General features: G+C 43.7%; 1 protein-coding gene across 1 annotated transcript in view; it reads right to left on the bottom strand.

The window, feature by feature from the left end:
• Nucleotides 1-2823: 2823 nt before the first annotated feature.
• Nucleotides 2824-12295, bottom strand: part of LOC105499747 (histone H2B type F-M-like) — a 32067-nt gene continuing 22595 nt past the window's right edge. Inside the window, exons 4-7 of the mRNA XM_011772524.2 lie at nt 4856-5329; nt 4381-4439; nt 4162-4180; nt 2824-3157 (exon numbers count right to left, since the gene is read on the bottom strand). Coding sequence (XP_011770826.2) covers nt 4403-4439; nt 4856-5329 — 511 coding nt within the window. The 3' untranslated portion in view covers nt 2824-3157; nt 4162-4180; nt 4381-4402. The remainder of the gene's footprint in view (nt 3158-4161; nt 4181-4380; nt 4440-4855; nt 5330-12295) is intronic.

The following is a 12295-nucleotide window of genomic DNA, read 5'->3' as shown; positions in this document are numbered from 1 at the left end:
GACCAGAATCCCTCTTCCCGAAGGTTCTGAGAAACCCAAAGCTCTTTTCTCTAACTTTGTAATATTTTCGCATTTTCACGTAAAAACTGTCCATAAAGATATGATGTAATCTACCTTGTTCGAATGGAAGTCACAAGACCCCCATTCCAGAGAGGATCCTGCCCCATATCTGGGGGTAATGACTATGCTCAGATAGGTCAAGCAGAGTCTAGAAGGTCAGGCCTTGCAGGTTTCCCCCACTCCATCTATTAGCATGAGATCATAGCCTTTTTGTCCCATTATATTTCTACACAACTGTCCATAATCCTCTGAGCCCAGGCATAAAAATAGATAATTTCCCATATATATTCCGCTATTAACACTAAAGGCTCTGGGGGATATGCTTCGAATAAGCTGGTTTGCCTTATGTCCTATGGATCTGCCTTTTGTGACTTGAGTTTTCAGCGAAACTTAGGAGGACCAGGGGGTGTCTTGGCCAATATACTGACAAACTGAGAAAAGTGTTTAGGATTTAATTTTTAATGTCCTACATGCGTATAGTAAATAGGACAGAAGAGGGAGAAATTAGCCAAGGAAGCACGGAGGAAAAGGGAGTCAGCATTGGATGATTCAGAAGGTACTCAAAGTATGCAGATACCTGGTCCTGGAAACAGATGCGAGGGTGTGCCTGGAAAACCATTAGCCTAAGAGGAGAGGCATGTGTCTCACGAATCCAATCAACCATCTCTGCAGAAGTTAGGAATTGAGATATGGGAGATATGGATATTCAAGGAAGATCTGTAGACAACTTCTTGTCTGATGGCCTGGACTCATGTGAATTCCATGGGAAACCAACAATTTTTTGAGAGTTTTATACCAGAAAAACGTTGCCAGACTGGACTGAACAGGGACAAAGATGGGACAAAATGAAAGGAGGCTGTTAGAGTTCCTTGATTGTACCAGCAAGAAAGGGACTGACTGAGGTACCCAGCTGTGACCATGTCTTCATTTTGGAGACAGGGAAGAAGGACTCCAAAGGTGGGTCAGAGGTTGGCATGGCCGTCACTTCCCACAAGAACCAGGGGCATGTTACTAGGGGACTGGGACATCTCTCTCTTGGTCCCAGAAACAGAGGTCACCTCCTGAGTTCCAGGCATTTGTCCCACCTCCTCGGTTTCAGAGGGATGGATGGGCTGCAACAGCCCAGGCTGGAGGGAGTGCCCCCACCCCGCTGCCCAGGACTTAGGGTATGATGCTGTTACCCCATTGGGCCTCAAGGACAGAGCATTGAGCCCAAGCAGAATCTTTTCCATCCTTAGAAGATAATGGAATTTGTCCCCACTAGTTTTCCATGGTGCGTAGGGTCCATGAACTTCAGTAGTTTTTCGGATTTCTTGTTTTTGGTATGATAAGCCCTATCCAGTACCAGTCCCACAACTGTCTTTCAGAAGCAGATATCTTGTCTAGCTCCACAGGTGCAGTGGTGGAGAGAATTCCTGCCTCAGCACGAGTCATACCTGGAGACCCACCCATTCCAGATATAGAAGATTATCAAGTGAGATATTGGAGAATTGACGTTGGAGTGAGTTAAGTCTTTGGGGGATATTGTGATGGAACGAATGTATTTTCTATGTGAGGACATTAATTTGTGCTGCTGAGTGGATGCAGAAGATATACTAGTATGGATGGAGTTGTGTCTCCCTAAAATTCACAGGCAGAAGTCCTGGCTCCCAGTATTTTAGAATGTGACCTTATTTGGAGAGAGTCTCTACACAGTTCATCTGGTTACAGTGAAGTTATGAGGGTTTACTCTATCCAACAGGATTGGTCTCCTTACAAAAAGGTGACAATTGGTATCCCAAACTCTGAGATAAAAAAATACATAGTGTTTATGTCAGCCAGTCTCTGGAATGTTTTTCAGCAGCCCTAGAAAACTAACAGATTACACCTCCATCAACAGTATTAAAAGCATACAACCCATCAAAGAACCAAAGAAGTACACCCATCTAATCACAGGTTTCCCCTTCAACTCCCATTGAACATCCCTGGACAACTAACTCGTCCTAGTTCAGACCAGGAAAGTTGATCACAAATTGGGCTGTGGCTCCTTGGCTACAGGTGCCTCACTGGCTGACCAGATCCGAGTAGAGCTTGTGCTGCTCCACTGGACAGCATTCCATCATCCCCATGATGCATAGAGGCCAGTCATGAAGATTTTCTTAAACAAAAGATTCTAACCTGAAGAAGAGCAGAATCAGATAAATGTAAATAAGTAAGATTTCATTATGAGGGAACCTAGAATAGGCATTGTTCCTTAAACTTTTTGAAGAGTAGTTTTCTCTGTGCCATGTTTGGGTACTTGCTTATATTTTCAAATGAACTCCAGCTTACAGGGAAGGCTGATCAAGTGTTTGACTGGACTATCTTTATCCCATTCATGCTATTTTCCCTACATTGATACTTCTTATTTGTTGTTTGGGCAGTTAAGCTCTTTCCCATAGTTTGTGTTTCCTTAAGTCAGAGCATGACATCACGATTGCTCACTAGGTTCCCCTTCCGCTCAGTCACCCACAGAAACGATATATCAATATGTTAGCTTTCTCTTCCGATCTTCATATCAATCCACCCCTTTCCTCTTCTTATAATTCACCAGTATCAGTCCCCTTGCCCCATCCCTCTTCACTCCCCACAAGCAAGTCAGATTTCATTGTTGACCCTGTTTTACTAATGGCCTTCTTTGATTTCTGAATTTAAAAAGGGAAAACACATATTCCAGGGTGAAATATCCCAATGGATTTGGTTTCTCAAAAGGACTTGTCTAATTACACACATATGCAAGGGTAACTTCAGAAATTTATTCGTAGATCTTAATTCACAGAAACATTAGCACTTAACAGCAAAACAATTAGCATAATGAGAAATAAGTCACTGAGTGAGATATGGTGTTTTGGACCAGCTACACAGCTCTGTCTCTGCAAAGAAACAGGGTTCTGCCAAGAATCTTTGGTTTGGCAAGTGTTGTTCCGGACTGGTAGGAACATTTGGCGGCACCATCCAGAGGGATTTACTTGCAGCTGATTTTGTGGGGTTTTTCTTGGTCTCCTTGTGCAGTAAGCACAGCTTCAACTATTTTCATAACGTTTCTCTTCAACTATTTTTGTAACATTTTTCTAACAATCTGGAAAAACAGAAAGTAACAAATCCCAATGAGGGGACTTCTTGGTTCTACATCCTTTCTCTGTGGATCCCAAGTGGAGCTCTGGAGGTGACCTTCCCCCTTTCCCATCTGCACCACTCAGGGAAGATCTGGTTACTATCCTGCCCTGAACCCATTTCCCTCTTGACCAAGGATTCTTCTTTAAATGGTGGAATAATCTATGTGGCTATGTGTTGGGCCCTCTGGGGTAGTTCTTTCCCACTTCTAGTGGGTTCAAGAAAATTTTGATTTTTGTCATTCATCCAGCTTTTGTTTCATGGTTTGACTGAGAGTGCCATCCTTTACTGGTTTCTACATATGAAGGAGAAGGAGTGTTTATGAGATGTTTCAAAGTTCACAGGAAACATTTAACAAAAATGGCCATAGATTGAGTTTCAAGGCACAACATAATAAATTCCTGTGGGTTGCAGTCCCAAAGTATGTTTTCTTGTCCACATCCTCAGGGACTGGAAATCAATTGAAAAGGAAAGCAATGGGAAAGTCAGCACCTGCTCTGAAATTCAGCAATACACTTATAGAAAAAAATGCTAAAAATACCAAGACTTGGGACCCAGAAGAGAGAACAATGAATGGTAGCCTATATTAATATTAACAAGAATATTAATATGCCAATCTCTTGAGGAAATAAGCATTATCTGACTTCTACTAATGGCTACCAATGCTCTGTATGACTTGATGTTAGGGACAAGGAACATAGATTAATCTTAGCTTTGGATTCATATCCCTAAAAGATCATGATTACAAACACTGCAAACAAAAACATCAGGTAAAGAATCCCACCGCCGTTCCTTTAAACACCGGGTTGAATATCACAGGAAGGCTGCTGTGGGTTCAGCTTGGGTCACTCCCCCCACTCTGGGACAATGACTGTTGCCCATAGACTGCAGGTCACTCATTGGCTGTGCCGCTGTACACTAGGGCATGAGCTGTTTCCGTGGACACTCAGTAATCGTACTGACACATACCTGGAAGTAAGGAAGGTTTCTGTCAGAAAGAAATGAAAAAATTATTGTCAGAGCAAACAGAGAATGAATTGTAATAGTGATCTCAGAGTCGGGGAAGCTGAAAAATGAATGGATTCCTGAAAATTTTATTTAGCTATATATACACTGTAACTGGGCCTCGTTTGCTTATTTACATGGATTCATGATAAGGGAGGTGCTGAACACGTTTAGGAGGGTTACCTCTCTTCTTATGTCAGCGTATTCACTTTCTCTGTTGCCATATCGCACATAATGAAGTTCTGGAAAGTTCCACCATACAGTCATGGAGAATGAGAGTGAAAAAGGTAAACATCAGTACCTTGATAATATCACCATAAAGATAACCTAGAAAGATAACTAATAAAAATGGCCATTTAGGAAACTGAGGAAATGAAACCCGATCACGGAAACACCCCCTACTTTTCCTTGGAGCATATCGTACTACAGATATATTGCACTTGACAGAGTTTTGCACTGTGGGAAAAATGCCTGATAAACCACAGGACGCCACATGCCCCCCAAGCCGGCAGGATGCCACCCACCATAACCTCCGGTGGAGTTCCCCCCCTTGGTGGGCCACTGGTCTTTAGCGCCATGCACGGAGGTTCTGAACCAAGCCTTTGGGTTTCCCGGGTGCTCAGGTGCTCCTGAGACAGGGCACTTGCTTTTGGTGTACCTGAGGGCGGCATTCGTGCCCTGGGCCTCAGCGAGCTTGCCCATCTTCCCCGGCAGCAGTAGGCGCACGGCCACCTGGATGTCCCGGGAGGTGATGGTCACACGCTTGGCGTAGCGGGCCAGGCGACCAGCCTCGGTGGCGATGCGGTCCAATATGTCATGGACCATAGAGTCCATGACACTCACGGACTCCGGGGAAAGGCTGAGGCCCTGGTGAACCTGCTTCAGCACCTGGGGGAAATAGGCGGCAAAGCTGTCCCCGAAGCTGTCCCTGCGGCGGTTGGCATGGCACCTGCGGGAACCTCGGAGCCCTCGCGTCTTCTTCTGGACGATCGTGGAGTTGGCGTCTTTGGGCTCTTGGATGCTCTGGTCTTCCTCAAAGGTCATCTTAGAGGAAGCCTCAGCCATGGCAGAGGCAGCGGCCATTAGATGGCAAGACCAGACAGTGACGGTTGTGGACCAGGGAACGGGGGCACTTTGGTTTGGCTGCGTGGCTCTACGTCACAGTCCAACTCGACATCTGATTGGATGAAGTGTCACCCAGGGAGCCTGTCAACAATCCTCCCTCCATTGAAGGTGATTGGATGATCCTGTTGCTTGGCATCATGTCAGCCAATCACAGAGGGCGTCTGCCGGCCTCAGCAGCCCCTGATACCTACCTCAGACAGAGGAACACAGAGGCTTGCTCTGTCGCCCAAGCTGGAGTGCAGTGGTGCGATCTCAGCTCATTGCAACCTCTGCCTCCTGGTTTCAAGCGATGCTCCCTCTTCAGCCACCCAAGTAGCTTGGACTAGAGGCTTGTGCCACCACACCTGCCTAAGTTTTGTGTGTGTGTGTATATATATATGTGTGTGTGTGTGTATATATGTGTGTGTGTGTGTGTATGTGTGTGTGTGTGTGTGTATATATGTATACATGAGGAAACATGATGAAACATATATATACATATATATACATATATACATATATATACATATATACATATATATATATATATAGTAAAACGTGGTTTCATCATGTTTCCTCAGGCTGGTCTCGAACTCCTGGACTACAGCGACTCTCCTGCCTTGGCCTCCCAAGGTTAAGGGATTACAGGCATGAGCTATTGTGTCTGGTCGAGAAAACTTATTCCAAGAAAATAAAACATGGTGTTGATACCCATTGAAGGATGCACCCTAAAAAAAATCTGAGAATATTTAAAAACGTGGTTACAAAACTCATACCTGAAATATTAATTAAATCATATTACACACACACACACACACACACACAGATAAACAGTTTACTGCTATAAATAACAATTTAGAAGCATCAAACGGGACAAACATTACTAATGGAACAAGCAGACCTCATAGAATCCTTTTTCAACATTACCTCTATTATACAATTCATTTAAATACATAACAAAAACCCACAGTGCAGAAACAGCTCAATCAACAATTCAATGAACAGCACCCTTTTCAAGCTTCCGAGAAACTGAAATAAGGACTCTAACTCATTCACATTTGTCTAATTCTATTATTTCCCAGTCTACAATCTTTTTTAATGCAAAGCTTAATGTTCTGTGAGTATGCATCACTTACGATGGAAGTGTCCAGTGAGAGGACCAAAACCCCACTCTGCACTGGCTCAGCTAATGAAGTCTCTTCAGCCCTGGGCCTGAGCCATTGGCTCAGAATGTGAGCAGGTGACCAGTCCTGAACTCATAAATGACCTCGAGCTGTTCAGCCTTGTAATTTGAAGAGAAAATTAATTTGAGGTTTGTCTACTTTTTATTTCTTTGTTTGATTTTTCATTTTCTTGTAATTGTGGTGACTTAAGGATTTGAATCCAAGGCTGTGAGTAAGCATGTCTACTACCTCTTGCATCATATTGTGAAGGAAAGCTCTCTGAAAAGGAATTTGGAGGAAAGAGACTCTTCCTGTGAACAGCTTGCATACCAGGGAGGTGCAGACTTCAGTGTAAAACAAAGGTGCAGTTCCAGAGAACTAAAAAAGGATACAGCTTTTATAGAGAAAATCTCTATAAATGCATGCGGTGTCTCCAATATGGAGGAAAATAGATTTCACAAAGTGGAGTGGCCTTTGTTGTTATTGCCACATGGGGCAGTTTGAGCAGACACAGGAGGTTATCTTTGTTTTGGTCAGATTTTTTGCTCTTCACTTTTGTCAAGCCAGGTTTTAAGGCTAGCTGCCACATCATGATGTGCCTATTTACATATTTAACCTTTTTATCAATCGGTTAGAATAAGAAATCTCTAAAATCCTTTTAATATAACACGGAAGGTTAATTTCGAGGATCCATCTATTGGCCATTGACATTTAGAATTTTCAATAGTGGACTGAAGTTCAGTAGTGACTGGAAGCCATACCCTCTTCAGAGATGAAATAGTTTCAAATATTGCCCCTGTCCCCAGACATAGGCTAAAATAACAAATGACTCATGGGATTGCAGTTTCCCAGTATGTGCTAGCTAGACCAGTGGTCCCCAACCTTTCTGGCACCAGTGAGTGGTCTCAGGGAATACAAATTTTCCACGGAATGGTATTGGGGGGATGGTTTTGGGATGACTCAAGTGCATTACACTTATTGTGCACTTTATTTCTATAATAATTATATTATAATGTTTAATGAAATAATTTTACAACTCACCATAACTGAGAATCAGTGGGAGCCCTGAGCCTGTTTTCCTTCAACTAGACGGTCCCATACAGGAGTGATAAGGGACAGTTACAGATCATAAGACATTAGATTTCCATAAGGAGTGTGCAACCTAAGATCCCTCAGTCCCCATTACATCAATTAGACTCCTGACCCCTCATCTTTCTTCTACTTGAAGGTAGGTGCTTTACTGGGGTACTCAAGTTCAACTGCATTCATTAGGGTGAGCTCTAACCAAAGTAAGTACTATGCATTGTGCATAACAAAAGAGGAAATTCAGACACAGGGACATGCGTCCAGGGAAGAAAATGTGAAGTGGCATAGGGAGAAGTGGGCCATTTACAAACCAAGGAAAGATCACTGGAAGAGATCCTTCCCTCTTACTACTCACAAGGAACCAACCCAGCCGGTGCTTTGATTTGGACTTCCAGCCTGCCTAAATGTAAACCATAAATTTCTGCTTTTTATGCTGCCAGGATTTTGGTACTTTGTCAGAATAGCCCTAGCAAACTACTAGAGATTCTGTTGCCAAGCAGTGGCATGATGCGATAGGGAACATCCAAAAGATTGGAAGAGGCCTTGGAACTAGGTAATGCATACAGGCTGGAAGCGTTTTACATGCATGATACAAGAAGCCTAGAGTGCCTTCAGGAGATGGCAGGGGGAAATATGAACACCAAATGCAATTGAAAAGAGGGTTAAGAAAAAATTCTTTGCTGTAGAGAAAAAAACTCTGACTTAGAGAATACACATATCATAATCACCGAAATGTTGCTAGAACTATGTGTTAAAGGCACTTGTGGTGTGTTTTCAGAAGGAGAGGAGGAAGAGGTTATTGGAAGCATGAGGAAAGGCGATCCTAGTTTTACAGTGGAAAAGGTTTGGGCTGTATTGTGTTCTGAGTGTCTTTGAGGAAAGTAGAAATTGTAAGTGATGAACTTGCACATGCTGCTGATTTCTAGTGTTGGAGCTCAGGGCACAATACCCCAAAATGAGGAGTTCATAAGTAGTTTCAAGTGAAAAGGATTTTTCTGATGCTCTTGGTCCTCCTGTCTCTCAGTCCCACTCTACCTTGGAGCCTAAACCTAGAGACCAGAATCTCTCTTGCCGAAGGGGGTCCTAGAAACCAGGGAAGTGGGGGCACTTTGGTATGGCCGCGTGGCTCTATGTCACAGTCCAACGTGACATCTGATTGGATGAAGTGTCACCCAGGGAGCCTGTCAACAATTCTCCCTCCGTTGAAGGTGGCTGGATGATGCTGTTGCTTGGCATGTCAGCCAATCACAGACGGCGTCTGCAGGCCTAAGTGGCCTCTGTTGCCTACCTCAGACCAAGGAACACAGAGTCTTGGTCTGTCGCCCAGGCTGGAGTGCAGTGGTTTGATCTCAGCTCACTGCAACCTCTGCCTCCTGGTTTCAAGCGATGCACCCTTGAAGCGACACATATGTGTCTATATATACACACATATATATTTATATATGTATATATACAAATATATACATATTTAATTATGTATAATATATAATACATATATAAATTATATATGTATTTTATATATATATATATATTGGCTGGTCTACATATATATATATATATATAGGCTGGTCTCGAACTCCTAGACTACAGATTCTCCTGCCTTGGCCTCCCAAGGTTCAGGGATTACAGGCATGAGCTATTGTGCCTGGCCGAGAAAACTTATTCCAAGAAAATAAAACATGATATTGATACCCATTGAAGGATGCACCCTAAAAACAAAATAATCTGAGAACATTTATAAACGTGGTTACAAAACTCATACCTGAAATATTAATTAAATCACATTACACACACACAAAGATAAACAGTTTACTGCTATAAATAATGATTTAGAAGTGTCAAACGGCAAACATTACTAATGGAACAAGCAGACCTCATAGAATCCTTTTTCAACATTACCTCTATTTTACAATTCATTTAAATACATAACAAAATCCACAGTGCAGAAATAGCTAAATCAAAAATTCAATGAACAGCACCCTTTTCAAGCTTCCGAGAAACTGAAGACTCTAACTCATTTGCATTTGTCTAATTCTTTTATTTCCCAGTCTACAATCTTTTTTGATGCAAAGCTTAATGTCTTGTGAGTATGCATCACTTATGATGGTAGTATCCAATGAGAGGACCAAAACCCCACTCTCCACTGGCTCAACTAATGAGGTGTCTTCAGCGCTGGACCTGAGCCATTGGCTCAGAATGTGAGCAGGTGACCAGTCCTGAACCCATTTACAAGCTGTTCAGCCTTGTAATTTGAAGAGAAAATTAGTTTGAGGTTTTTGTCTACTTTTTATTTCTTTGTTTGACTTTTCGTTTTCTTGTAATTGTGGTGAGTTAAGGATTTGAATCCAAGGCTGTGAGCAAGCATGTCTCCTACCTCTTGCATCATATTGTGAAGGAAAGCCCTCTGAAAAGGAATTTGGAGGAAAGAGACCATTCCTGTGAACACCTTGCATACCAGGGAGGTGCAGACTTCAGTGTAAAACAAAGGTGTAGTTCCAGAGAACTAAAAAAGGATACAGTTTTGGGGGGGGCGGAGCAAGATGGCCGAATGGGAACAGCTCCAGTCTCCAACTCCCAGAGCGAGGGACACAGAAGACCGGTGATTTCTGCATTTTCAATTGAGGTACTGGGTTCATCTCACTGGGGAGTGCCGGACGATCAGTGCTGGTCAGCTGATGCAGCCCGACCAGCGGGAGCTGAAGCAGGGCGAGGCGTTGCCTCACCTGGGAGGTGCAAGGGGGAAGGGAATCCCTTTTCCTGGCCAGGGGAACTGAGACACACAACACCTGGAAAATCGGGTAACTCCCACCCCAATACTGCGCTTTGAGCAAACAGGCACACCAGGAGATCGTGTCCCACACCTGGCCGGGAGGGTCCCAAGCCCACGGAGCCTCCCTCATTGCTAGCACAGCAGTCTGTGATCTACCGGCAAGGCAGCAACCAGGCTGGGGGAGGGGCGCCCGCCATTGCTGAGGCTTAAGTAGGTAAACAAAGCTGCTGGGAAGCTCGAACTGGGTGGAGCTCACAGCAGCTCAAGGAAACCTGCCTGTCTCTGTAGACTCCACCTCTGGGGACAGGGCAATAACAAACACAGCCGAAACCTCTGCAGACGCAAACGACTCTGTCTGACAGCTTTGAAGAGAGCAGTGGATCTCCCAACATGGAGGTTGAGATCTGAGAAGGGACAGACTCCCTGCTCAAGTGGGTCCCTGACCCCTGAGTAGCCTAACTGGGAGACATCCCCCACTAGGGGCAGTCTGACACCCCACACCTCACAGGGTGGAGTACACCCCTGAGAGGAAGCTTCCAAAGCAAGAATCAGGTACACTCGCTGTTCAGAAATATTCTATCTTCTGCAGCCTCTGCTTCTGATACCCAGGCAAACAGGGTCTGGAGTGGACCTCAAGCAATCTCCAACAGACCTACAGCTGAGGGTCCTGACTGTTAGAAGGAAAACTATCAAACAGGAAGGACACCTACACCAAAACCCCATCAGTACATCACCATCATCAAGACCAGAGGCAGATAAAACCACAAAGATGGGGAAAAAGCAGGGCAGAAAAGCTGGAAATTCAAAAAATAAGAGCGCATCTCCCCCGGCAAAGGAGCGCAGCTCATCGCCAGCAACGGATCAAAGCTGGACGGAGAATGACTTTGACGAGATGAGAGAAGAAGGCTTCAGTCCATCAAATTTCTCAGAGCTAAAGGAGGAATTACGTACCCAGCGCAAAGAAACTAAAAATCTTGAAAAAAAAGTGGAAGAATTGATGGCTAGAGTAATTAATGCAGAGAAGGTCATAAACGAAATGAAAGAGATGAAAACCATGACACAAGAAATACGTGACAAATGCACAAGCTTCAGTAACCGACTCGATCAACTGGAAGAAAGAGTATCAGCGATTGAGGATCAAATGAATGAAATGAAGCGAGAAGAGAAACCAAAAGAAAAAAGAAGAAAAAGAAATGAACAAAGCCTGCAAGAAGTATGGGATTATGTGAAAAGACCAAATCTACGTCTGATTGGGGTGCCTGAAAGTGAGGGGGAAAATGGAACCAAGTTGGAAAACACTCTTCAGGATATCATCCAGGAGAACTTCCCCAACCTAGTAGGACAGGCCAACATTCATATCCAGGAAATACAGAGAATGCCACAAAGATACTCCTCGAGAAGAGCAACTCCAAGACACATAATTGCCAGATTCACCAAAGTTGAAATGAAGGAAAAAATCTTAAGGGCAGCCAGAGAGAAAGGTTGGGTTACCCACAAAGGGAAGCCCATCAGACTAACAGCAGATCTCTCGGCAGAAACTCTACAAGCCAGAAGAGAGTGGGGGCCAATATTCAACATTCTTAAAGAAAAGAATTTTCAACCCAGAATTTCATATCCAGCCAAACTAAGTTTCATAAGTGAAGGAGAAATAAAATCCTTTACAGATAAGCAAATGCTTAGAGATTTTGTCACCACTAGGCCTGCCTTACAAGAGACCCTGAAGGAAGCACTAAACATGGAAAGGAACAACCGGTACCAGCCATTGCAAAAACATGCCAAAATGTAAAGACCATCGAGGCTAGGAAGAAACTGCATCAACTAATGAGCAAAATAACCAGTGAATATCATAATGGCAGGATCAAGTTCACACATAACAATCTTAACCTTAAATGTAAATGGACGAAATGCTCCAATTAAAAGACACAGACTGGCAAACTGGATAAAGAGTCAAGACCCATCAGTCTGCTGTATTCAG

This window comes from Macaca nemestrina, chromosome X (assembly GCF_043159975.1).
Source record: "Macaca nemestrina isolate mMacNem1 chromosome X, mMacNem.hap1, whole genome shotgun sequence".
Lineage (NCBI taxonomy): Eukaryota > Metazoa > Chordata > Mammalia > Primates > Cercopithecidae > Macaca > Macaca nemestrina.
The sequence above is the reverse complement of the archived record's forward strand: the minus strand, read 5'-3'. Positions and strand labels throughout refer to the sequence as shown.